This window comes from Anopheles marshallii, chromosome 2 (assembly GCF_943734725.1).
Source record: "Anopheles marshallii chromosome 2, idAnoMarsDA_429_01, whole genome shotgun sequence".
NCBI lineage: Eukaryota > Metazoa > Arthropoda > Insecta > Diptera > Culicidae > Anopheles > Anopheles marshallii.
The window spans coordinates 52991408-53017972 of NC_071326.1; the positions used below are offsets into that span (position 1 = coordinate 52991408).

Sequence of the window (26565 nt, forward strand, 5' to 3'; positions counted from 1 at the left end):
AATCTTTAAAGATTAGAGTACTTCTTTAATTATTTGATTGCTTTTCTTTTTGAAAAAAGGAATAAATCTTGAAGACTGTTTTGTGTTGACGTTGGCTTTAGAGGACACAATTTAAAAATTAAGATGAAAAAAGTTTTTTGGAATAGTTTGCATAAAAAAATTAGGAACATTTTACGCTTTGAAGGTTTACATGTCATCTGTTATGTGTATGAAATACGATTTGCTCAGTAGCACAAACCGGCGGGAAAGAAACTGAAACCTTTCATTTTCTCTTTACCAATGATGCCTGCATGATGGTAGCGATATTTTATACTCAGCGTTACTATTTTCGCAGCACAAAATGAAACAAAAGGTAGCTAACTACCAAAGCAAACCAACGTTCTAACGAATGGCTTAAATTAGAATCGGGAACGTGAAATGCGAAAACCTCGAAAGACGCAATCGAGAGACTCAAAACGAGAAATTAAATAAGTGATTAAAATGAACACGAAACACACGGTACAGGATACTTTTCTCGTTGTGTGTAGCATAGACAACGTTAACGTTGTATTCCCGTGTGCTTCCGATGATGTTGTCCGATCAGTTCCGCACCTTCAAAGGTCGCTTCACATGAGAGGAGATAGAGAGCGATGGAAAGCCTCAGAACGAGGAGGAGAAGCAGAGTAAGAGCTTGCGCATAAATGGAGCAGAGACGCGTGCATGCTCGTCGAAGTTTTTTTCGGGAGCCTACACGAGAGCCTTAAAACCCACGGCAAGTAAATATTGCTGCCACGAGAAGCTGGCAAACGGCAAACAAAGCAAACAGAGCATTCAAAGCGAGACGGAGGAATCATTAAAGAGATACCTCTTAATTTTCTCACCCCCTCGGCGGGCTAATGAAACGCGTTTATTGGCGTTGAGCCGAACTCCTCAGTTCGTAACACCGTTCTGAACATGATGATACTCAATGATTTCTCAGTTTTGTTTCTTTTTTAGGCTCCCCGTTCTGCCGTGATCTTTTTCTTCCGCAGAGCGCCTCGTGTGCCTCGCTTTGCGTTGGCCAGTCGCCTGGGGGCTGGTTGAAGTAAAAATTCTTTGATTATCTTGTTTATATTCCTCCACAACGGGCATCACCCTGGGATTTTATTCTTTCCATTCGGCTTCGGGGAGCCACGACGAATGAATAAACGAACTAACGAACTAACGACGAAATCAACCATCCTCATCTCCAAGTGGATGGTTGTTTGAAAAAAAAAACACACACACACATAACCGAACGAAAAAGGCTAAAGAGAAACATCTTTTGACAGTTTTGCTAGACTTATTGTTTTTGTTCAATCTTTACGAATCTATGTGTATGCCTTCGCGATCCTGCTGCTACCAGATTGACCTATCATAAAAACGAGCCACATGAATGCCACGCAAGCACGGGATCATCAAGCCCAGGAATAATGATAACAAAAACACACCTGAGGTAATCCTTGTCGCTCTCATGCTTCGGCTGAATTAAGTTGTAAACGGAAAAGTTGTTCAACCGTCCCTGATAGTTCGCATACCAGCCACACTGCTGCTCTCCAGTCGATAGCAGTTCGTTGGAAAACGGTTTGCGAAATACGATCGCAAACCAACCTTCGTTGGATCTTGTCGACAAGATTTCCTGAACCCCCGGCACACAGCATGACTGTGCGGCCATGCAGTCGGGTGGAGTTTTATTTCCCTTGCGACCGTCCAGAAACGATTTTGGGTATTATTAGTCGAGGCCTTTCTACCTTGACCTCGACTTTTACCAAATTCTGACAAACACCGCCTACGGCGAGGGTTTCAAGCTCGGCAAATTTATAACCCATCCCGTCAAAGAACCAACGGGGCAGTGCGGTGCATCCATACGCCGCACCGCACGCTGCTTGGAAGGCTGCTTTTTATTCGTTTTCTTGTTTTCTCTCACATCCCATGCCTGCGAGGACCAACAACTTTAACAGTTCAACCTCTGTGACTGGCTTCACAACCAATAAACAGGTGTACGTGTACGAGCCCAAAAAAGTCATGGCGTGACGCTGCACGAGACTATGCACCTCACCTCGCAAATTTATTTTAGGCTTGATCGTGACTGTTGTATTTTGTATCGAATCATGTTGAGAACTAGATTGAATGAACATTAACTTGATTGAAATCTCGTACACAACCTCATAGACGAATTTATCTGCGATTCTATAACATCCGTAAACGGGGGTTGCAAGAGTTACCTATAAATGAATGTTCTAACAACTCATAGTCCAAAAAATACGATGGAGACGCATGGCTTCTTATTGACGAAGGTCCTAAATGTGTGTGAACGTCGCTAGCAATAGCAGCATGCTATGCAATCCATGCATTTTCCGTAACTTGTTTCGTTACGTTACACAGCATCCCTTTGCAACTGAGCATGCCCAATTGAGCGATCAAGTAATCAGTGAGTGATCAACAAATAGAAAACACCATTCTTCCTAATTGGAAGATTTCTTTCCATATGTCAATCCAGTACACGGTGATTATCATTATCAAAGCCCTAAAATAGTTCTTTCAAAATCGTTCGGCATGTCAAATGACGTGCCGCACCAGCAGGAGTACGACTGCAATATGTATAAAACCTATTGTCTGAACCTGTATCTTCCCACATTACCTGGAACCAGGCCTGCACAGGTAAGAAATGGGTGCCGGTGAACTGTCGTTATGCATGTGTTTACGCATTTGGTAGTCTCCTACAGCAAAGATTGCAATATGATACGAGAATAGAAATTGGAAAAATGGTAAAAATACTGAACAAAACCGGAGAGCTGAATGGAGAAACAAAAAATAAAGCCAAGCAAGGCTGTACGAGCCCTCGTATGTGTGTTGGTACGAGTGGGCATGACATTTTGTGTACGCAAAACGAGGTGAAAATACGCTACATACGCGAGTTTACGAAACAGCGTTGTAGCTGTGCCTCGCGAACAAACAGCTTGATCACGATCGTCATCATCATGATCATTGTCCTCATCGCTGCCGTCGCCGTTTTCAGCAATGCTACCAACAACATCAACAGCAGCTACAGCAGAAGCAGTCAACGTTTGAGGACTTCATTTCTGCTCGGAGAACCATTTCTTCCGCCAGACGATTATCGGTGGTTCCGTTTTGGCAGCGTTTTCGTATTCCATGTTGTTTTCGTTGTCTTCTGTCGCCCACTTCAGTCGTCTGCCGCTATATCGCTTCCTATTCTCGCTTGATCTCGATCGTTGCGCTCTGCGAAGAGAGAGTATTCTCTCTCTCTCTCTCTCTCTTTCATTCTCTTTTGTTGTGATATTTCTGGTTTAGGCCTTTTCTTTCTCCTCCGCATGTTGTGCGTATTCAGCTCATCTCATTCTCGCAGAGGACGAACAAGTTAAGGGACACGTATACAACGCCAAAGATAGGATGCTGCTTCCACTAACACCCACAGAGGAATGTTTGAGAGGCAAGCCGAACCGGTCGGATCAGGGTTTAGCAACCTCGCATTCGAACTTCGAGAGCATATTTTAGGCCGATTTCGATACATAACGGGTAATTGAAATGATGCTTGGCCACTTCGAATGAGTAACGAAAAAGTAGGTGCAATCAAATTAAATTTTCCTTAGGCTAGATTAATGTAACAATATTTGCCTTACTACTAATCGGTTTAGCCACGCATTCAATGACCAGATCGGACGGGCGTCGTCTAGTTGCTCATCCCTGCGCTACATGATCACTTCATTACCGAAAAGCAACCAGCGGCACCCGCAGCGACAACGCTCTCCTGCAGTGTTTTGAACTCTCGTTCCTACATTTCGCACCCACACGCACACACATCGGTTGGTTTGTGAGCGCGACTCCCAGATTGTATCGGAATGTGTGCTGTCGCCTCCATGCCGACTTAGCACATTGCCAGTTTGAGCGAACCGAACGCAGTGCGAGCACGAGATTCCGGGAGTGAGCGAACGAATCTCAACTCATCATCAACTGATCGATCGCGTCAATCTTGTATTGTTTAACACAATTAATCGTCATCTGGCAGTGCCATAGTTAGATAGTGCGTCAGTGCGGTGAATTTCGTGTGGTGTCTTTAATTATTTGACGCGACATCAACTTCCAGATAGCTTTAGATAGCCTGTGCTGTTAGTTAATCGGTTCGCTAAGCCATATCCTGGTGCTGTTCCTGAATGCACTGCTGTGGTAGTAGCAAGTGTTGTACCAAACATAGATTTGTTTTTGCGCATGGTGTAGTCGTACTTTGAGCAAAACCCTGGAGCGAGAGTTTATGTGTTCGGGGTTGCCCATTGCCCTACGTTACCGTTAGTAAAACCATTTAACCGACGGCTTTCAACCGCGTATCAAGTGTTGCACATATGTGACATCGACGGTATTTTGTGAAAACTACGATCGTGAATGAAAGAAGTGAGCACGTCGCAGTATCATAAAGTGCAGAGCATCGTGCAAAAGTTGCTGGCAAAACTTGCCAGAGAAATGTGCCATACTACGTGGTGCATCCGAATGAGTTGCAATGGTGCTTAAACGACCAAATTGTGGACAAATCTTCTAGAAAGTGATTGTGTACAAAGGTGAAACTAAATTTCTTCTCAAGCGGTTACAATTGTTTTGATTGACAAACGCTTCGAGATCAGTGCGCGTATTATCAATTATCGATTCTTCATGGGGGCAATAGTATCACAGTGGAAAAGGAAGAAAAAATTGAACCCCAAGTGATTGAGTGCCGATTAGGCTAGAGGGCTAGAAAAGGTTACGAGAAGGCCAGAAAAGTAACGCGAATCTGTTGTGGTACTAGCTGTTGGTAATGCGTACAAAGCAGTACTGATTTACAATGCCGGAAAAAGAAACTTTCCACGAGCATATGCAAGTGCACCCTTTCCACCATCCAGGCCACTCCTTAGCAGCACATCATGCGCACCATCATCCACAGGCAGGATTGGCAGCACACGGGTTAAGTGCAGCTGCTGCAGCAGCAGCGGCAGCGGCAGCAGCCGCAGCCAATGGAGCTGGGCCCGCCGGAAGTGGTGCGTATGGGCCGCTGCAAATCCCGTCGGCATTTGTGGCATTTCACACGCAACTGCCTGCTGCAGCTGGGCTCGACCAGAGAACCCCCCACGATGGTCGTTACCTTTGGGATCCTACAGGATCTCCTTCTGCATCATCTTTTCATCATCCCCATCACACATCTCCGCATGGGTAAGTGAACTGTTAAACAACTAATATTGTAACCAACATAATCCAAAATCCAAACAGACATTTGACGTTATTAACTTTTCGCGCTAATTTATTTTTAAAGCAAAAATGCAAGTTTTACACGTTTTCTCTATTGATCGTTGTGTTTGCAACCATCTTTCACAATCCTGCACTAACTCGAAACGCGTGTCGTTGCGCATGTTGCGGCACAGTGAAGATAGTGAAGGGCACTGTGATTAGATTGAATTGATCACAAAATGTTAGAATCGAAGGAAAGGGCAAAACAACACATGTAAACAAATTTCCTAAACAAGGCGATCGATGAAAACCTTCGACTGGCAATAGGAAGCAAGGGTCCTATATTTATAAATAAAATAGACAGTTTTTATGATGCCCGCTATGCAGCGTTGTAACTCCATCTATTTACCATTGACTCTGGTTCATCAGAGCTATTCGTTTTATTAAAGCAGAAGGAAATGTTCCGAGACACCCATTTTTCAAACCGAGAGAATGGTATGAAACATTCCGTCTTACTGGACGGAGCAATGAATGGTGAGGTTGGGAAAAGTGCATATGCACATTGCATACTCATTAGCAAAGATGCAACGTTTTTTAACGAGTAAGTATTAAACCTCATTCGTAAGGTTCCCTCTTACCTCGTTACAGAGTCGTTAGGTTGTGTAGATAAAATGTAAATAAACTCAGGTTCCACCAGTGCTCGTTCAATGCAGTTGATTTCGATGAATGAGGGCGATGAAAGAGAACTCAGAAAAGTTATTTAGAACGTAAAATTTCTTTCATATCTAATAAATTTACATTAGTGAAAAAAATAGCTTCAAGTAAAGTAACCCAAATCGATAGGTTGCATTTTTGTTTAACTACAGCGCAATGCTTTCTGCATGCGATGCACTATGGTGATTACGCCATAACAATTTGTGTGAAATAAAATCTTGATTCATCGTCACACCCCGAACTGTCAGTGAGGTGATTATGTTCTAAAAACACTGAAATTGGAGATGTTCCACCGCTACGGTTCCGTGAAGCGAAAGCGTGGGTGCTTTTAGCGTTTGACATATCTATGAAAGCAGGTAGCTTGCGTGGTAGAATTAAGGGACCAGGAATCATTTCTTTACGCGTGAGCACAAAAAGGCGTCTATCAGAAGAGAAAAAGGTGCTAAGATACTTCCGACAACCCCTACGTATCTTTGGTTTGTTGCTTTCTCGTTTCATACCGACGAAAACCGGACCCTATTTTAGGGTCGGTTCGTTTAAAGCGTACAGTGGTAACGCTTGCATGCTGAAGTGATGGAAAAACTAGGTTCAAGCTATCCTGTCTCCTGCTGATTTTGGAAGAAAGGATCGAAATTTAAAACAGGAAAAAAACATGTTCCGACTCCCTGCAGCTTTGAAAAACCTGTCACACTTTCTTCAACCTCTATTTTTCACTCAACCGAACGGCTTTCTTAAGGCAAGATTATTGTTCATCCACTGTTATTCACTGCGTGATCGGAATAGCAGGATCGTAGACACAGAAGTGCACACGTACGAAGCGTTCCGAAGGATTATAGAACAAAATTGAACTTCTCCGTTCGGTCCTATTTGCATTGATCCTAACAAGGGTGCGGCTGTAAGCCTGTCTTTTGTGTGAGACGAAGATCCTGGCGCACTGTTTGCTAGTTTTGCTACGTTTTATAATCATTTCCGTTTGGACACAGTCCTATTGCACAATCCTCACACACAGGCTATGGGTTTCTGAGAAGGATGTCCTTGCTATGGGGTCTAACTGTTCATGTTTTTACCAACTGACGTGAGTTAGAATCATCCCAATTTGGCAGAATAGGCAGGACCATGCACATTTCGGTAAAAGTCCTTTGACATTTGACACCCCATGTCGCGCCTTCAACTGTACGGTGGTAAATGTCCAAAATGAAGTAAGAAAATCATGTCATTAGTTGCTACAGCCAGAAAAAAATCAAACATTTTTCAGTGTCACATAAACGTGCTAAGGTTTTTTTGGTTAAGCACCAAATTACAATCAGTTTTGGTTCAGTTCCATGCAACCGAAATATGATAAATATTGTAGAACGAAGGTTTTTCATTTTCGCAAACACCGTACAACCGCCATTAGAATCGTTTTGTGTTAGTGAGCACAAATTGCTTTTCGACAAAGTTTTTTTAGCACATTTAGACGTAGTTTCGGTTTGGCTGTCCGGTGACCCATAGATGAGAACGACGAAATATAACACTTCCTTCATCGCATTCTTTTTGGGGTTTTCTCATCTTTTAGCGCTGTTAAAGACATGTCATCTTGGTTCGTGCCGGAACTGACACATCACTCTCACTCACTTTACACGCTAATCGCGGCTGTACAGATCACGCGTTTGTAAATTAATGTTGTAACATTTTCCTTTTCCGGTACCAAAATGGTGACCGACGCACACATCATCCATTCATCCGGAATTCATTTAAAAGAGCACTAGAAATACGCTATAAATGATGTTGTTCACCAATATATCCCAAAATACACTACTCACACTATTTTGGTACTGCATATGCTGATGCATCTCTTGAAAAGTAGGAGACACTTGAGAAAAAGAATGTGAGCGTCGTTTGCTAAATGTGATCTACAATGGTCACTTCATTAGTTTGAAAACGATCCAAAAGAAATTTACACATCTCTGTCAGATTCAAACACCACATCCATGGGAAAAATGGTTTCTTTTCGAGATGATACTACAAAAACCTGTGCGAAACAACAAGCATGTCCAGTATGCACTACCTTCAATTTTTCTCGGAATATTTCTATGAGAAGAACAAAGAAACATCGATACTGTTATTGTTTGCACAATTCTAATCTCTTCGTGAATCGGATCCCTTTTCCACTGTGTCGTCGGGATCCTTGTGTCGGACCTTGATATAAAGGACAAATTCAAAAGTCATGTTTCTAACGCTGCTGCTTGCTGCCGTTGGTTAGCCTTTTCGGTCTTCATGAGTATCTGAAACTGCTTGTTTGAAAAAAGGTTCAGAGGTAAAAAAATTATTTAAAAAAGAAACTGCTGTCCTTGTATTTTTCTTTTCCTGTATCTTTTTTCTTTCTTTTCGGCCGTTTTCTTCGTGTCTGACCGGTTTAAAGAAATACATTATCTCGAAAGTATGTGTCATGTGTTTTACCATTCCGTTGAATGCGGAGCGATCCTTCCAGGAGATGTTATGAGATGCTAAAAGTTTTGTAACGCAAACTTACAAACAAAGAACACAAAGAAAATAACACATTTACAAAGGACTAGTTTGACGAAGAATTGAAATTATCGGTACCAGGTGCTGCCTGTACCGATCAAAAGCAAGACAACAAAAATTGTACAAGTACAAATGCAACAAAAAATCTCCAGCAAGGATAACTCACGAAGAAATTTTGTTTCAACTGAAAAAAACAACTCTGCATGTTTTAAGACATAGAGCAGCTCAATATGCTAAGGATGCTTTTGTATTCCTTGTTTTAACTTTTAAGCTAATCTTTGTTTTATTTATTTTACTTTGGTTTGTTTTTAACATTTTTGGAAACAAAGTTTTATATTTTGAAGAACAACAAAATAGAAGCATATTATAACGGTAAACTCTACTTCTCCGGTTACGTGTACCCCGTGGACATTAAATCAAAATCAAAACAAAAACTGCGTCACATAAAGGGAGTACGAAGAAAAAACGTATAACAACTTGATTATCATCAGTACCAGCTGGTTTGATAGTTCATTCCCAGCAAACCTTCCTCTCTTTACCGTCCAAACATAACTAATCTTTCACACCATCGTGAATAAACTTCTTTTTATGGCTGACAGTGGCACTTCATAATGCACTGTTCTGCCGTAGCCAGTATAGCACCCAAGAAGTGCGTTCGGTTTTTTTTCACAACAAATAAGAACATCCAGTTGATAAGTTTCAAATATGGCGATCAGTGCGGTCACTGTACCGTATGATGAAACAGATAGAAAAACCATGTGAGAGATAAAAAAGCAGAAAAATCCATAAAAAGTGATGATCGTAACAACGATCGGTTAATTATCCGTACTTGTACAAGATGCAACATTTCAATTACTGCACTTAAAACACCTAAACTACTTCTTTTTGTCCAAGAGTTCGTGCCATCATCGCGAATATGTTACATCCTTACTGTCGCTTGCAGTTGTCGGAATCTGAGTGCAATCGCTGTGTTTGTGTGCTGCGAAAATCTCTACAACCTGATACCAAGCCCAACCGAGTTGGGCGAAACGTTGCGGTGTTATAAAAAATCCCTGGTGATTACGCCAGGCTAGTTGATCAACTAATTCAGGTTGCTTGTTTGGGTGCACTGAAAAAGCGCGGCCATCCTGCCATCGTCGTATCTTTTCGATATGGACGGAATAGGGTAAAGTTGGGACCCGGGGTGCACAGAACGTCTTGTTCGCCATCTAAGAAGAGGCTACGTGATCTTGAAACGCGTGGAAATCGAAATGCCTAAAAAGAAACGATTGAGCCAACAAAAGAATGGACGAACGAACGTGCGAAAGCGAGGATCGAAGAAAACAATCATGGCCGCCAATCCCTTCGACGAGCGCGGCAGCACGACGGAGATGATGGTTTGTAGTGCCTTTCGAAACGGCGTTCCCGCAGTGCTGCAGTGCTCCATCTGAGCAAGAAATGGGAGCTTCTCGAAGGCTTTTGGAGGACCATGTGACGACGGCCACGACGAATACTGCCACGAAGCGAGATGGAATGCTGGCTGCCTCAAGGCTCCAATGCGCCTATCAAGCGCAGGCTTGGAAGATATCGGCTTTGTGAAAGGCAGGCAACAGAAATATAACGAGATGAAAATACGCCATGGACGATGACGACGTCTAAGACCAAAATGACAGTGCAAGGAAGCAAGGAGGAAGTACGCCCAGAGCAGATAGAAGAAATGATGACCGAACGAACAGTGTGTGCAAGACACAACCCAAAAAAGGACCGGTACTGAATGGAGAACAGAACGAGAAAGAACTGAAAAAAGTGCTAACCAGTTGCCGAGATCTCACGAGATACGCGATCGTGAAGCATTTCTGTTTTTCTCGGAACAGACAATTGCAGCCCTTTTTTGTACTAGTCGTCCACGAGGACGGGAGGTATGTTTGGGTCCATTGAGTGTGTTTGATGCGAAGTATAGAATGCGAAGTATGCGAACAGCAAAGCCTATAAATAAGTCCCTAGTGGAGCCTAGCAAACAACAACAACCAGAACATTGAAGAGAAAGAGAGAGAGAGAGATGCTGCAATATGACCATCGTAAAAAGGATCAAATGAAACTACAGAAAAACAAAACAAAAATCACATACAGAGTGTGTTCAGCTCAACACATTATACGAAGAAAAACACATTTTACTACACATCCATCGCGTTGAGTTTATGTTGAGTCAGCAAGCGCATGCATTAAAATGTAAACATTGCAGAAAACACCCAATCTTGACACTTTCTTTGTATGATTTAGCTATAATGCGAAAACTGTCAAACTCTATTAATATTAAGCTTCACGATTGTGCGATTATCATCATTCATGGTTAATTATGTTAAACATATCCGTATTAGATGTAACAGCGTTATGAACCCATCTCATCAAGGGGCATCTCAAAATGAAACCGAAGTGAGATAGAAACCTCGAACGACTTTAACACAACTAGGCATAAGGACACAATGTGCCTTTGGTCAGCCATTAACAAAGAAAGGCAAAATGGACTAACGAAGGACGTGTTTCTTTCTAAATATTGTTTGTGCAAACACGCGACACCATCCTTTGAGGGCAGACGACGAAATCGGTGAAGCGAAACCGAAAGAATCCAATGCGAGGCATGTGTGTGTATGCTAGAATGTGTACAAAACTACGCAGGCAGCAAATGACGAAGAGCTGCGAGCAGTGGATGCGCCTGTGCGTTCACATTTCACACATCATACTGTTTGTTTATTGTTATATTTTTGTGTGAGTTAATATTTGATTTCCAGCTGCCTTTCGATTACTGATCTGGCTTCTGGTAGTGGCTGGTGTTTTTACTACTGGAACTGTTGTATTTGTCACACCCATTCAACACCATTTAGCTGCGAGGGTATCCGAGAGCATTCGAAAATGTGTAGGGGTCTGTTGAGATTTATAGAAGAGACGAGCATACCCGAAATCGCGCGTTTTCCAGCGCTTTTGTTTTGTTTGGACGTGCTCAGAAGGGTGTTAAATTTGACAACGCATATCATCGCTGCTTGAAACCATCTAGCAGAGCGAGTGTGTGGTAGCTTTACTTCACATTTTGACAGCTTTCTCGTGTTTTTTTGGGAACAATTAGCATGAGAAAGAATATCGCATCCTTCCAAGCGTTAATATGTTTCGTGCCAACCGATCACGCTAGCTCGGTCAAAAATGGACAGTGCTGCGATGCTGGTTAGCTATTTTTCTAGTTTGAAGGCTTTTTTGGTGCCGATGGAATTGGCTTGTTCACACTTCAACACCCTCAACGCGTTACTGCTTCCAACGGATATTTGACTCGTTTTTTTCTTAGGATGTATCAAATATCACTACGCTAGCGGATAAGCAAGTGGCCAGTGTGTGCTTGAGAGTGTGTGTGTTTGTTTCTCCCATGCAATAATGTAACCGCAATCGGTGGCCAACCACGATGGTTGGTGGTATGACGCTGATGCCAAACGAGATGAATGGGGAATAATTCGATTGAAATTGTATCTCCCAGTGGCTTGCACCGAAAGTTTTCTCCATCCCTATGGACTTTAGGCACGCGAAGATTGCGATCGAAGCAAAATGAATGATAACAAGTCAATCACAGTCTGTCAGCTAGCGGGTACGGGGTTGATGCGTCAGGCACGATCTGTCGCTGCCGAAATAATGCAGTCATTCAAGGTGATTAACGCCGCTGTCGTTGCGACCTGCCTTTACTATATAGTCTGCACTGGTGCGAGAGAACAAATGTATCCACCAAAACGAAAATGTGGCGCGAACACTTATTATGCTACTCAAAGACGAATCAATGCAGACAAATTCAGAAGACTGGCAACCGATAGTCGGTAAATTGAGCATGGAATTCGCGACGGAATCTTGAGCGATCATTAATTTGCACCGGTACGAAGTGAATGTTATTTTATTTTGCGTTTTTTTTTTGCGTTTGATAATGAATTGTACATGCATACAAGACAATTGCTTACAGTTTTGTGTTCGTATCATTCGAATGTTTTTCGAACGATTTAATGCCCATAGATTCGTTTGCTTATTTATTTCTGCCAAATAGCACCACAAACTTATGAATGATTTAAAAAATGCACGAAATGCATTAAATTATATTCTTCTTTAACATGCTTATTTTTATTTGACATTATTACAAAATTAAAACGATTATAAAACAAAATCCAACTAAAACTTTTAGCAAATTGTAAAATTAAATCATACGTCATAGCACTCCCTTGTTCAATATCATCCAATATTTTCTAGGTTGGCTTACCCTCCATACCTTTTAGAGAAAATAATTCTCTACTGATTCAATTCAGTACAGCGACGATATTGCTGTGATACAGACATTTTCTTCAGACTCGTCAAGGGATATTTTTTCTCTGTTATCTTGGTTCTCTATTACCGTCCGTTCCAGTCTGGAGATGAGCACCCTTCTGTCGTGCCCATTTGAACAGGTCTATTCTATTCATTTTTCTTGAATTAAGATGAAATGCACGTCATCCCAACCGAGCTATGGGTCTTACTAGGCAGAGAAACGATGCCACATACCTGGAACCTTTTTTCGTACGTCTGTGCTTCGTCTTTCGTCTGGATATGCATTTACTTGAGATTTGTTTGAAACGAACGGCACAAATGTTTGGTGCTCAAGTTCAGAAAAAATCGAAGTATGCTACGGGAGATAAATTTGAAATTGTAATGTCTTTGTCAGGACCAAAATAGGAAGAATCTTTTTAAAGCAATCCTCGCAGAAAAGTACGGGTAGATAATTACTTCCTTTCGCTTACGCTTTATACTTGCATTGGTGTGTTATTTTCGCCATGTTTATGTTCTAAAAATTACGAAAGCTTTACGAAAGCTTCTTTAGAACTGATTCGTTATTTCTCCATTGTGCAACACATCGGTATAATTATGGACTTAGGTTGGACTGCTGCGATTGAGTATATATTGCTTCAGATCGTGCATCGTGCAATTCGGTTCCGCGCATCAAATCATTTTTTTTTTAAATGAAGACATTGCACAGCATATCCGCAGACTACTGTGTGTGTGTGTGAGGATCAACATTTAGATTTGATAAAAGTCACGAGAAAATGGTATTCGGACTCTGCTTAATCGGATACCTTGCGATGTATATCGCTTATATGATTAAATTTAAAAAAAACATTATCTAATTGAATGTTTTCATTGACTGCCACATCTGGTTTTTTTTGGGTTGGTCCTACGTGGAAATATTGACGTACGAAAGAACTGGTATGTTTTTAATATAATTACACTTATAGCTTACTTACATATTTCTTGACATGGACAATTGTTGTTGTTCTTTGTTTTTTTTTTAAAGGCTTTTGTGCATTCACCTTTCTTGATATGACAATAATAATAATAATAATAAATTGACAAACTATTAACATTGTGATGTTTGTCTCGCATCCTCCTTAGAAATCCAATGGCCTCATGGCCTTTTTCCTGCTAATCGATCGGTTAAACATGAATAACATGCAATTGATGTGGTTAGCCTACGATTATCAGGTTCGTCGCTGAACAATGTAATCTTTTGTTATTTCCGTCTTGGTTCTAAATTGGTTTTAAAGCTCAGCCGAACGCTGAACGGGAAAGACACGAGATAAGTTAAGAGTAGTCCGAGAATCAGTTCGACGAAAGAAGCTATCCGCATAACAATCAACAATCAACAATCGACTCTATTCGTCAAGCTGGAAAAGCGCTAACGAAAAGCGACAGCAAGCAAAGCAATATTTCACGATCCATCGAAAACACTAACCACCGAAGTAAACAATAAATGCATCTGCTGCTGGTGAAGCATACGATGATGGTGGGGGTTTTTCTACTGCTTATACGGATTCCGGGCCGAGTATCGTGCAGTGTCCACAACTAAGGCAGACGCCCGTTACGACTGTTGGCCGTAACGTGTTTATGTTTGCCGTTTTTGTTATCATCAGCGGTGGTTTGAGGTTCATACGCACAACCACGGAAAGAGATTTCATCTGTTAACTCTATGCTTTCCAGCACGCTAAGCACAACCGGACAAGCCGGAATGGAGAACAATTTGTTTAATTTATGCTGAAAAACATATTTTTCTCATGGGCCAATCAGCAAAGCGTGGACGGCTAGAAGGCGGAAGATAGAATGAAAAATGACTCAATTTCTAATCATAACTGCAGGTTCTGTCGGTCCCAAATAGCCTGCTCATTTAGCGACCAGCGTCCTACCTGCCCATGAGAGATTGTTGGTGAAAGTTTTCGATTGAGTATATGTTGAAATATCATGTCCACTTCCTCAACGGCTCATTCTTGGGACACCGTAAATCCGATAGAGAACGATCATATAGAATCTTTTCCCCGGATGACGTTTATTCGATTAGGTAAATCGATTGAATATTATTTCTCGGATTCGTTTTTCGTGTGCTTCGCCAAGGAAAATGTAATTTATATGTAAATGTCGATGAGAGGTTTGTGTTTTTATATGTTCGGCGATCTTTTGCTCTTTGTTTGGCTCATGGATGGTCGGTGAGTGTCAATCGGTTTGGTACAATGACCCGCATGGTTGAAGTTTGAAGATCGAAATATTAGGTTAGTTTACGTGTTCTCCTTTATCCTTTAATCCTCTTCACACTTACTTCAACAAAAAAAAACTTTCCTATAGAATTGCCATGTGGAATGAGCCTTTAGGTTTCTTGCAAGGCGTTGTGTGATTTGTTCTTTGATTTATTAGAGGAATATCTTGTTCATTCCACTTGGATGTTTTTAGTGATGCGTATATTTTATGTTGATCTTCTGCCGTGTTGCTGACTAGGGGAAATTGTATACATCAAATTTTACAGCTTTATAAATTTATGTTATCCGTCTGAATGTCTGAACGGAAAGGCGAATAGACAAGTGTAAATTTAAAAAATAGGTGTTGCGAAGCTGTTCATGGTGAAAAAGAAATGATAATTGCTTTGCCACCCTATGAAGATCCTATGAAGAAAACAGGGAATCAAAAGTTTTGCACAAAGCACTATGAGTTTGTGACTTAACAAACTTGATGAACATGTAATATTTGAATTTGAACCTGTGCATACTGGAACATGTAACATTATGAAGAACTATAGCGGAAACTGTTGTAACCCAGCAATAAATCCATCGTAAAAATTTAAAATTCTATACTGAAAGCAACATGTGCGATAAAATTGGCGCCAACTACACTCAAAAAGTTTACAGCTCATTCCTGTCTCTTACCACTCAGGACAATCGTTCAATATACTAGACTCAATTAGGCCTTTCCGATAAGGTGTATAATATCTAAGGTAAAAAGGTTTGGGATCAGTGAATGTTCCCACGAGCGGGACATAGAGCAGTATTTATACTTGTGTTTTAAGGAAAGAAGACCCTCACCCAAAATATAAGATAAGATGAACCAGTAGTATGTTCATGTTGTAGAAACGACCCGTAGAGGTTGCTGTGATCATCTTCTGGTTGGTTATTCCATGACTTTTAGAATTGTAAGCCGAAACATGTATTTCTTTGTCCTAATTGGAACGTGTCAATTGGCTGCCTGAGATGCCAAAGACTTTGTCTAACGACTTTATCCCGAGCAATGCGAGCGATGGAGGCTACAGAAGTAACCGCCTCGTACGCCATTCTTCGAGCTTCCGATGCTGAGTAACTTCTCAGTGATTCACGTTTTTCGAGCCTTTTTCTGTGCAACAGCAGGTAAAACGTAAAGGCAGTAACAAAAAAACCAATCGTTTGCTTCTTTCCGGTCACATTCCGGATAAAGCGACAGGCAGTGGTAGAAGTAGTTTTGTTGCTGTTTTTCTCGGGCCGCTCTGAACCTTCCGTTTTGGGGTTGCTAATCATATAAAATAAATTTAACGAATTGGTAGCTTAGGTGCGTGTTAGCTTTTCCTCGCCTATTCCGCGATGTGACACGAAAGTGGGAAGATCTTTCCCTGGTTTTTCGATGGAACCGGTCAACAGCGGCAAAGCTAAATCAAATATTAACTGTTCGTAGATAAAACCGTCTTATACTCAGTTTTAAACCCGAACCTTTAGCGGAAAGATGATTGTTTCTGTCGGTTCCAAAGCACCGCGTGTTAGTTAACCTATTCTCAGGACGGTGGACGGGGTTCTACGCTGTGACTGTGTGCACGTTATCTGCTTAGCATTGGTTATTATAAAGCTTTTGGTGTCGTGCTATGGATTGGTATGCTTTGACTCGAAAGCAGACTTTTCAAATCCATAGCAATACTTTAGAAAAAGATAAAACAGTATGTTAATCAGCTTTTTTTGACACCGCACGCCGGAACACATACAAATTACTTAATTAAAATGTTGAACGCGAGCCCACGTTTCCCGCTCTACCCTGATGGTCGTTTGGTTATCCTCAAAAAACCGTTTTTTGGTGATTTGAAAACTTGTTTGAAGAATAGAATGAGTTATACTTAACCATCCTCAAATTTAAGTTCTATTGAATGCAAAAATGCATTGGATATCATTGTTGAAATAAGTAGCGCGTGCTGGTGATTGCTTCGGCTATAGAAATTCCTTTTATAACAAACAGTGAACAGAAATAGGGTAAGTATACCAATAGTGGTGCCATTTGGAAGTACGCATACTATTTAAAATATGATTTAGATGTTTAGAACAACAATGCTACGATATTAGCAGCTAATACGTTTCTCTCTTAAAAACAACGATATCTACCATTAAACAAATGAATCAGAAATCAATTTGTGTACATGTGTTATTGTAGTTTTAACGGTTGTGTGATTCCTTTTATGGTGGTATCGTGAGCCAATAGCGGTGCTACATTTTTTAACATTTTATCATTAACACTTCTCTCATAGCAATGAGATAATGAATCAGTTATGTTGTTCAACTTCCGTAAGACCTGCTTTGGAGATAAATTTATCGCTCACACGGCCATGAACGGAAAGCTGCCAATTTCCGTAAATCTTGAACCGTTCAGTGATTTGTTTATTTGAGTTCAATCCAAGTACCCTGCTACTGTCTCTTCATTATGTTTGATAGAAATTTTCGTGAGTTTACAAAAAGTAATGGAACAGTATGTTTTTAACGATTTCATATGATTTTAATGACTTTTCTGTTATTTATACCCATCAAAACATGGCTTTTCTCATGAAATTAAGCAAATTTTATTATGAAATTCAAAAAAATAATATGGATATTTAAGCCTCTATCAAACATTTTATCTCTAGAAACAAATATCTTAGACATTCCGAAGAATATCAGACAACATTTCGTATTACTATCAGTAACATCTTTGTGTTTAGTTTGTCCTGAGGTACGTATTTTATCCTTATAGCACCACTGTTGGTACAATAACCCTTTTGTTTCTCTGAGTATAAAAAAGTACTCATAATGCTAAACCATTTCAAACCCCTCAAAAGACTGTAACAATGTAAACTAATAGGATATATTTATGCAAGTTAGCAACAGCGGAATAGAACCATAATTTCTTGGTAATTCTATAGTAATTTTACTGTCATGAATATACGTGAAAGCAAGCGAAGATTTTATTAAAAAATTATGGTTGTCGCAATAGCAATTTAGCTTGGTGTGAAAATTTTATTCATAATTGAACTTTTAAATTGATTTTTGACAATTGACTTAATTGATAAATTTTAAATCAGCAATTATGACAAGACCGAAAAATGCTTAGGAGGGTTTGTACCTGTAGTTTACATCTTCAAATTATAAAATTCTCAGTTTTTACTTATTTATTTTATTGATATTACTTGTTTCGTATTGGAAAACATTTCACCAGTAAGGGTCAATTCTCATGTAGTAAATTCGTCGGGCCTAACTCAAAATCAAAAGCTTAAAGACGAGATTCCACTAATTAAGACATTTTCCGTTTGCTTCAACGTTTCGCATCATCAAGACATCATCCGTCACATTCATTCTCAGTTCGGTAATTGTCGAGTGTGTTGCTAAACAAAGCGTCCAAGTCAATCTTATGATTTGACCAACTGAGTTCGATTCAGTGCACAATCTGTCCACGGTTTTTATCTATCCACCGATGTTTTGGTAGGATCGATTGTGATGGAAGATTGTTTTCTTAAAGTTCCGCCAATTTCTCGTTATTTCCTTTTGAACCGATGTAGCGATCGATGGGCCAAGTTTGTGCACATTAGCTCTCGCAAAGAGCTGTCTCATGCCAAACCTGTTTTGATTAAAATGTCCCGGACAAGTTGAGAGTATTTTTATGATAATGTGTAAAAGCATGGGTAATAATATGCTGTTGGTGGACAGGGATCGCAAGTTCGAGAGGTCCTGTTAAGCGCCCGGGTGCAACCGAACGCATGTCAAACTGATGACATTTGTTCCGGTAGAGTGTTCAGTGTGCCGTGTTCGTTGTCCCCGAAACTCATTCGTGGCAGAGTAGCTATCAGTACCCAAGTCTTGGATCTTCTTCTCGTTACTGATTCTCTGTTGAGGATCATTCGCCCGTTCTTCACTTTCGTCTTTGCTTCGATCTAGCGGCGATGATTAATGTTTCGACTTGCGACGGACGGACGAAACCGTCCAAACTACTATTCGTACCGGTTGAAAGCGGGCTTACATCTTTGCCGCTGGTCGAGAATATGCCGCGATCGAAGCGAGGCGAACGGTACGTAAGTCTTTTTCCACCAACTGGTCGACACGGCCCGGTGCCTGTTATTTCTGCGTGTTAGCGCAGCACAAATGGAGCGGCAAAAGTAAAAAAGACCAGCACAAGTTAACGCTTCCCGTGTACCTGACTGACGAGCGTGTTTTCTTAGATGATTCTTACCGAATACTTCCGAAAACAGCCTCCAGCATTGGTCATATGCACACGTTAGTGGCGGTAAGCTTAAATTAGCAGGCAAATCATCTACCAATTTCGTTTGACCTTACACACTGCAAGGATTTTACAACGGAGGAACATGAGGAGGAATCAAGAGGTAACGGATCATGCCGGAAAACGATGATAAGTCAATTTCTCTGTATCCGTGCTATCTTCTAGCTCAAATCGAGAGTTGCAATGTGGCTGGTGTTGTTGTACATGCTTTATTGTTGTTTTTCGTTATTGTTTTTTTTATCGTGGAAGCTGGTCAGAGTTGGTATATCATTATTAGACTATGTATCTGATCTGTAAGTGATGACTCAATCAAATCGAACATAACATAATTAGACGTTTTCGAGGTGGCAAACTATCCTATGCGACGATTGTATGGCGTGCATAAGTGGCGTGCTATTAAACAATTATGATAAATCACGGAAGTAGTTTACTAGTGTACCGGAATTGCAACTCAATTTCCAATTTGATAATACCACACCTTCAAATTTCGATCAGGGTTGAACGACAATAGCGTGCTGGGTTGTATAGTTTTAAACGAACGAATTAGTCACGATTCGCCCGAGATGCTCAGGATGAATGATCGTACGTGTAAATTAACTTGTTTATTTATTTATTTTGTTTATTTTTGCCAGTTCTACGACTGGCACCATACTTTAAAGCAAGCTGTATGAATTAATTGCAACTTAGATTTGAAGACAAGATCGTTCAATTGCTGGATCAACCGCATTACGGCATCATGCTACCTAGCCAGGTATGCTTGCGGCATGTCCCTCAATTGTAGGGAAGGAGTGAACGATCAATAAATTATTAATTTGACATCTGTTATTCCAGCAATTCGAAGTGATCGATCAAGTTTATCGGCCTCGGCCGTCAAAGCCACCAACGATCCGCCATGCCAAGCCAGTTCCACTGGCAATCTCTATTGCACGGCCCTTATGAGGAGTGTTACCCGGGATTAAGAGCTTTTCCATCCAATCAATCTTCCCTCGGTTTAACCCAGCGAAACACATCAACCATCGACGATTGCGTTGTGATATTGCACGCTGTGGCTGCAGGGACGACGATCTACAAGATTGTTTAAAACCTTGTTTCCCTTCGTGCTCTTTCCAACGGTATCCTGTCCTTCGGTATGGACGCTTGATTGGTATGTGAGTACGCGCGCACACGCCTTTTTCAACATTCGCTTAGCATCTTGTGCGATTCCTTCAGGTTACGTTTGATTAGGTTGCTACAGTCTCTCCCGCCCGATTAGCTACGGTCGTAGATCATTTTGTTGGGCTTGAAAAGCGAGCAGAACCTGCACCTCAGTGATCCCGTCATCATACGGTGAAGATAGAAATCGGTGCGCCGATATCTTCGTGCTGGATGAACTATTCAAATGAAGCTGAAGAAAATTCTCAAAGCGCGGAAGTTGGCGTGATCGTGAGGGAAGAAACAGATAATCCACTTAACACACACGCCTCGTCAAACATTGACCGTGCCAGGTACGAAGAGTAGTGAGATCGATTCAGGTTCAGGTCCAGAGAAAAGATTTTCTGTTTAAGATTCGAAAATAAGATAAATGTCATTTTACCTGATTAAGCACCGAAGCAAAAATTTAAAAATATTGGTGCGTAGTTTTCAAATTACTCCAAGTCGCAAAATTTCATTCAATATGTTAAATAAAGTTATTTCATCAGAAAACTGAAAATATAACAACAATCCATCATACTATAATAAAAGAGATATGAAAACAATTACAGATTAAATACAATAATCATTGTTGCACTATCATACGAAATTACAATTATATATTTAAAGAATAAATAAAAATATTCAGAAATATAAAATGCAAGAATCAAACAGGAAAAGTGCCGCAACCAAACTAAACGAAATTAATGTAGTTAAATTAAGAATCGAAGAACCCCTGTGGCAGAAAAACGGTAAACAAGGTTTTCTTCGGTATTAAAGTACCATTTCAACAGCGCCGTGAAAGTTCGTACTCAAGGGTAAAGGAGGATAGCAATTAATGACCGAAAAGATGCGAAAGAGGAAATGAACGAGAACGATATCTCAATTCTCGATTCTCAACAACTTATTTAAATTGATTAACTCGTATATGTAAATTAAATCTATTCGAGAGTGCATTTATTATCGGAGTTTATTTCTTTGACTTTTTGTTTTTAATTTCCCTACACGCTTATGTTCGGTATTTCTTTCTTTATTGATTCGTTGTTTCATCTTACTTTTAAATCTTCTTATTGATATATCTTCTCTTAAAAACTGTTGCTACATGAAATAGAGTGTTGTCTCCAGCTGGTTTTATTATATTTCTATGATTTGGAAATGTTTAAATACATACCAAGTATTTGTACAATCACACCGACATTAAACTTCATGTAATTGTTTCCGAAACTATACATTTTTGGAACAGGGATGTAGTTTCGGTTCAAATCACCTCTACTTCTTTTCTTAATGTGGTACTACAACCTCAAGAGGTACATAATGTCTGACCTGGCCGACATTTTATGGGTGTCTTTGATTTTTTTTACACGTAACTGAATGCTTAAACCTTGCACCGGAAAACGGTCCGGATGAGATTTTGTGCCCGCCCTGTCGTGTAGAACCGTTGCCCCTATCAAATACACCACCTACGCATGGTATGTTACTTATTACAAAAAGAAACGTTTTGTTGTATCTCAATTTGTTACTTTCGTTTCTCTAGCATTATGTTGTATTTTCGACTCACGTATTTCATTCTTTCCTTTCCTGTGGTTTATATCCCAAAACGTTTACTGATCCCAAGGATCTCAGACACTGCCATGTAAGTTGGGTAATACTTTTCGATGAAAGTTTCAATTTCACAAATTACTGACCAGCTTCTGCTACATTTAAAAGTAACTTCCATTCGAAGGCGGATTTCCATGCTTATAGTGAGTTGCTACCACTAATCATCCATTCTCTTTCGTTTCAATTCCGGCGAAATGCTCTGTATACTGCATTGTAATTAACAATCGTTAAATTAAAAGAGAAATTACTTTTTTTAAATTCACAAAACAAAAACTGGGAATATGATGAAGCATATTTATGCATTTTTTATTTTTTATTTAGGTTAAGAAGAATTTAGCACGCCAAATGAATTAATTTTATCATTTATAAAAATGGTTTGATAAACTTTAAAAAGAAATTAAACTGAATATTTTTGTGATTTTTTTACAAGACTCCGCCATAGGCATACAAGAGGTCACATGTTGATAAAAAAAGACTTTCTTATTCTCTAAAAACGTTCACACTATAGCTTACCCTTGTTACAAGAATCAACTGCTTAGGGGTCTTGCATGAAATCTGTCATTTGGTTGAGATTGTTATTGTTTGATGATTTTGAAACGAAAACAATCCATCAGTGAATGATATACAATGACAGTGGCACAGGGCACACGAACCCTTTCCGGAAGGATGGAAGCGTTCCAGCCGTTCGTTCGGGTGCGCGTCCGGAAATCGAATACAGAACAAAACAGAACTTCTAATTGGGCGGAAAGCGTAATAGGACGGCGCCGTAAAATGTGGTTGGGAGTCGTTTTCGTAGGTTGGTTGAAGGAGTTATTTTTGATTTCCGATCCATTTGACAATGTATCTCCGTATGGGATCCGAGCCCTAATGTAAGAGGAGTAGCTTGTGACACGCCATGGGAACTGCGATGGGAACGTTATCCATCGAGACGACAGGAGCAGTTCCATTGATCGCGAGTGTTTGATTAGCTCTTTCTCGTTGCCAGACCGTTCATCAAAAAGGTCGATAACACCGGAAGCGTACTTTTATCAAGCAGTACATTAAAGATCACAGCACATCAGGGATATATAAATGAAGTTAATGAATGTTCAAATGACGCACTTTACATCAAAGGATTTGTGGAGACATTTTTATTTGTTTTCATCAATACTATAATAATTTTAAACTTTTCCTACTGAAAAGTTTCATTGTGATATGATTTGAAATGCTGATAAAACAACACATTTTTGTTGTTTTATAGCATAAACTAAATATATATTATCAGGGTATGGAAGTGAGTTGTTATACGTAAAAAATAAATAAACAAAAGAAAACCACAAAATCATTTGTTTGGGCCCAACAGTCAAATTATGGAAGTCGGGCAGGTCGGCCTCAAACGTTGCAGAAGCTCATCGTCAATCTGTGTAATTTCGTAATGCACTATAGTGTGCAATAACTTTCTATCAGCAGTGCATTTCGGTGTGAAGATGTGTTGAAGTCTTTATGCATCTGCGTCTTTTCTGTACCCTTGTGTCGCTCAAACGTGTATCGTGAGAAGTGCAGCACCGGCCAGGCACGACTAAATGAAACTGATCATATAAATCGCAATAATCATAAATCAGATAATTTCTGTTTTGGCCACATTACCACGACACTCCAGTCAACTCACAGAGGTTCACATCGGGATCGAAGGAGCTGAACCGAGTCTCGTGCAGATCTTGTCGCGAATGGGAGCGATCGTTTGGCTTTTCTCCCTTGTCCTTCTTTTCGTCAGGCAGGGACGAGGTTGAGGGCACGTTTGCAATAAATTGAACTTCTCGTGGCGTTTAGGAAGGACATGACGCAAAGGGCGTGCATCGACGGTTGGTGGAATGGCAGGGTATGCGCGAGTGTATGTCGGCGCAGATTGGAAAGACCGGTCTGCCGAAAGGATCGTATGATCTGGCGCGGAAGTGAGTCGTAGAACTCACTAACCGGCTTTTACTGTTGTCTCCCGTCTTGTTGTCATCCATACTAGATGGACGAATGCGCGCTTGGCAGAAAGTCGAAATGAATTGATGTGCTCTTTATTTGCTTTCATTATTTGCATCAATTCGTTCAGCCCTCGTTGGACGGCAATGGGCGTTGTAACATCAACATTACAATCAGTACTGGGTGCGATGCAGAGTTTTTATTAACGCACATCGAATTGAAGCTCATATCGTGGACGGCAAATATTTGGCTGAACGGAATATCTAAGTTGAATACGTCGTTAAATTATAAGATTCATCGCTTGCGATAATATTTCTCCTCGGCAGGACATCGTCACCAAGTACTTACGGATCTGTTCATAGTCTAACTGTCTGAATGTTATATGCATGTATCTGAATGTTAACGGGTCGCAACACGATTTAAAGAGAAGAACTAAAACGCAATCGTTGCTACAAATATCGTGCCACTAGGTGGGTTTGCGAACGGAGCGAACGAAGCATTGCTTGACACGCTCGAGCCCAGGCGGATGAGATGGAGTGCCGCGAATTAAGAGCGCACCTAATGCGATTGTAATTAATCGATTATTGGACGGCGACCGCCAGTAGGTAACATGAACGTGGCCGATAGTGGCTCATGTTCTCTAGCGTGCAGTGTGGTTAAAGCGGCAACCGAGAGTGAATAATGTGTTCAATCGCGTTCAGGAGGTCTAACTTTCACAGTCATATGTTAGTCGTACGCGTAGAAAAACGTTACCAGAGAGAGGAAGTTGATTAAAATGTTATACACTTTCCGGGACACCAAGCGTGTTTGGTGTGTTGCATTAGGGGTTTGGTTCGGAACCCTTTAATGCTTACAAAATTAGCGGCTTTGTGTTGTACTTATTGAGGCGATTTTTTATTTATCGTTTTCAGTAAAGTGATCCAACCCATAGGCTTTATAGTCATAGGCATTGAGAAAACAAATGCCGAATTGCTACACGACAAGTGAAATTCAATCCGTCCCTCATGATGGATCTTTGAAACCCTATCGGCATTGAGGTAAGGCGCATAAATAATGGGCACTGCGGGTCGGACCATGTTTCACACCTTTGCCAGCTCAGCCGGTCAGCAAATCGTCTGCGACGGTGGTTAACCGCGAAAAAAGCTGCCTAGTCCCACAAAGAAAAAGAGAGAGAGCGAGAGAGAGAGATAGAGAGAGAGCGAGAGAGAGAGAGAGAGAGAGAACGAGAAAGATTGAAGTAAGCGCCAAATAAAGACACTCATTTCAACACCTCGTTTGAACCACTTCATCGTAAATGGGGTGTGTCGATGGTGGTAACGATAGCTTGCCACCCTGCATTCCCTAGAGACACGATATGGTAAAAAGACCAATGACGATGTTGAACCGTAACCACTATTGTTTCCGTATGCTCCACTCGGACGGGAAGCCAGACGGGATAATCGACGATTGGTAAGGTAGGTAAGGTCCTTGTGGTGTAAATAGACGACGATAATCGTGTTTCTAGGCAACGCCGTCTGCATTGAGAAACAGTTTGTGGAGGACAGGAAAAGAGCGCAATCAAGCAAAACAAACACACATCTCTACCATTCCATGTTCATCTTGATAGATCGATTGGAAAAGGAACAGATTATTGTTTCTTCACTTTTTGCTACTCATACTTCGCTGGCAAGCATAGCTAATAAATTATTAATTAACTGCAGTGGAGTTGCACACACATCACATCACCTTACTTCACATGTTGTACAAGTACAACACAGTCGGGTGCCAGCACTATTGGAGAAAATATTAACATAAAGCGGCAGTGTTAAACGATTTCAACGCAAACATAAGATTACATTCGCTACTTGGTGTGGACAATCGGCATCAAATGTATTCATGATTTTAATAATTGCAAATGATGCATTGAATCATACCCGAAGTTGTTTTGTTTCGCAAAAATAGTACAGGTTCGATATTATAAATAAGAGGAGCAGAAGAGCAAAAGTGAAGTGCTTTGCATATGGAAAGGGAGAAATGAATGCATGCAGCAGGAAGGTACGGTGCAAGGAAGTATGTTTTACAAATTGACTCTTTTTCCACACGATGTGGTTTCGTTTGTGGTTTTGGTAAACTTGGTGGGCTAGGGAAGCGATGCGGTAAGTGAATGATCATGAATGAAGAATCAAATTACCCACCACTTTGCATCTCATCGTCAAAACTCAGTTCAAATAACGATGATCGCCAGTAATTTATGGTGGGTAGGATCGTTGATCGGTCTGCACAAGTTTGGATGGAACTAGCAGATGGGGGACGATGTTCGCTTATTAGTTAATATGTTCCATTTGCTTGTACTTACAATTTACTCACCGTCATTGTACCGTGTCGTTGTGTGATGGTTGTTCACTATGATACAGCATCGAACCGAGCATCATTGAAGTGTTATTCAACAGAACCAAAGGCTCAAGATCATTCGGACTCGCTTTCTGGTCTTCCTGAACCGGGAAAGTAAACAGCCCCGCAAGCCGCACGAAAGCCGGCAAGACACAGCATAGAAACGATTCATACTACCAGTGGTATTAGGTCATTTGCATTCCGGGAAACGTCAGAACACTT

The 26565-nt window shown here is 40.7% G+C and overlaps 1 protein-coding gene across 1 annotated transcript in view; it reads left to right on the forward strand.

The window, feature by feature from the left end:
• The first annotated feature begins 4828 nt into the window (after positions 1-4828).
• The window catches only part of LOC128710049 (transcriptional activator cubitus interruptus), a 34802-nt gene continuing 13065 nt past the window's right edge, over positions 4829-26565 (forward strand). Inside the window, exon 1 of the mRNA XM_053805089.1 lies at positions 4829-5193. Within this exon, the coding sequence (XP_053661064.1) occupies positions 4829-5193 (365 nt within the window). The remainder of the gene's footprint in view (positions 5194-26565) is intronic.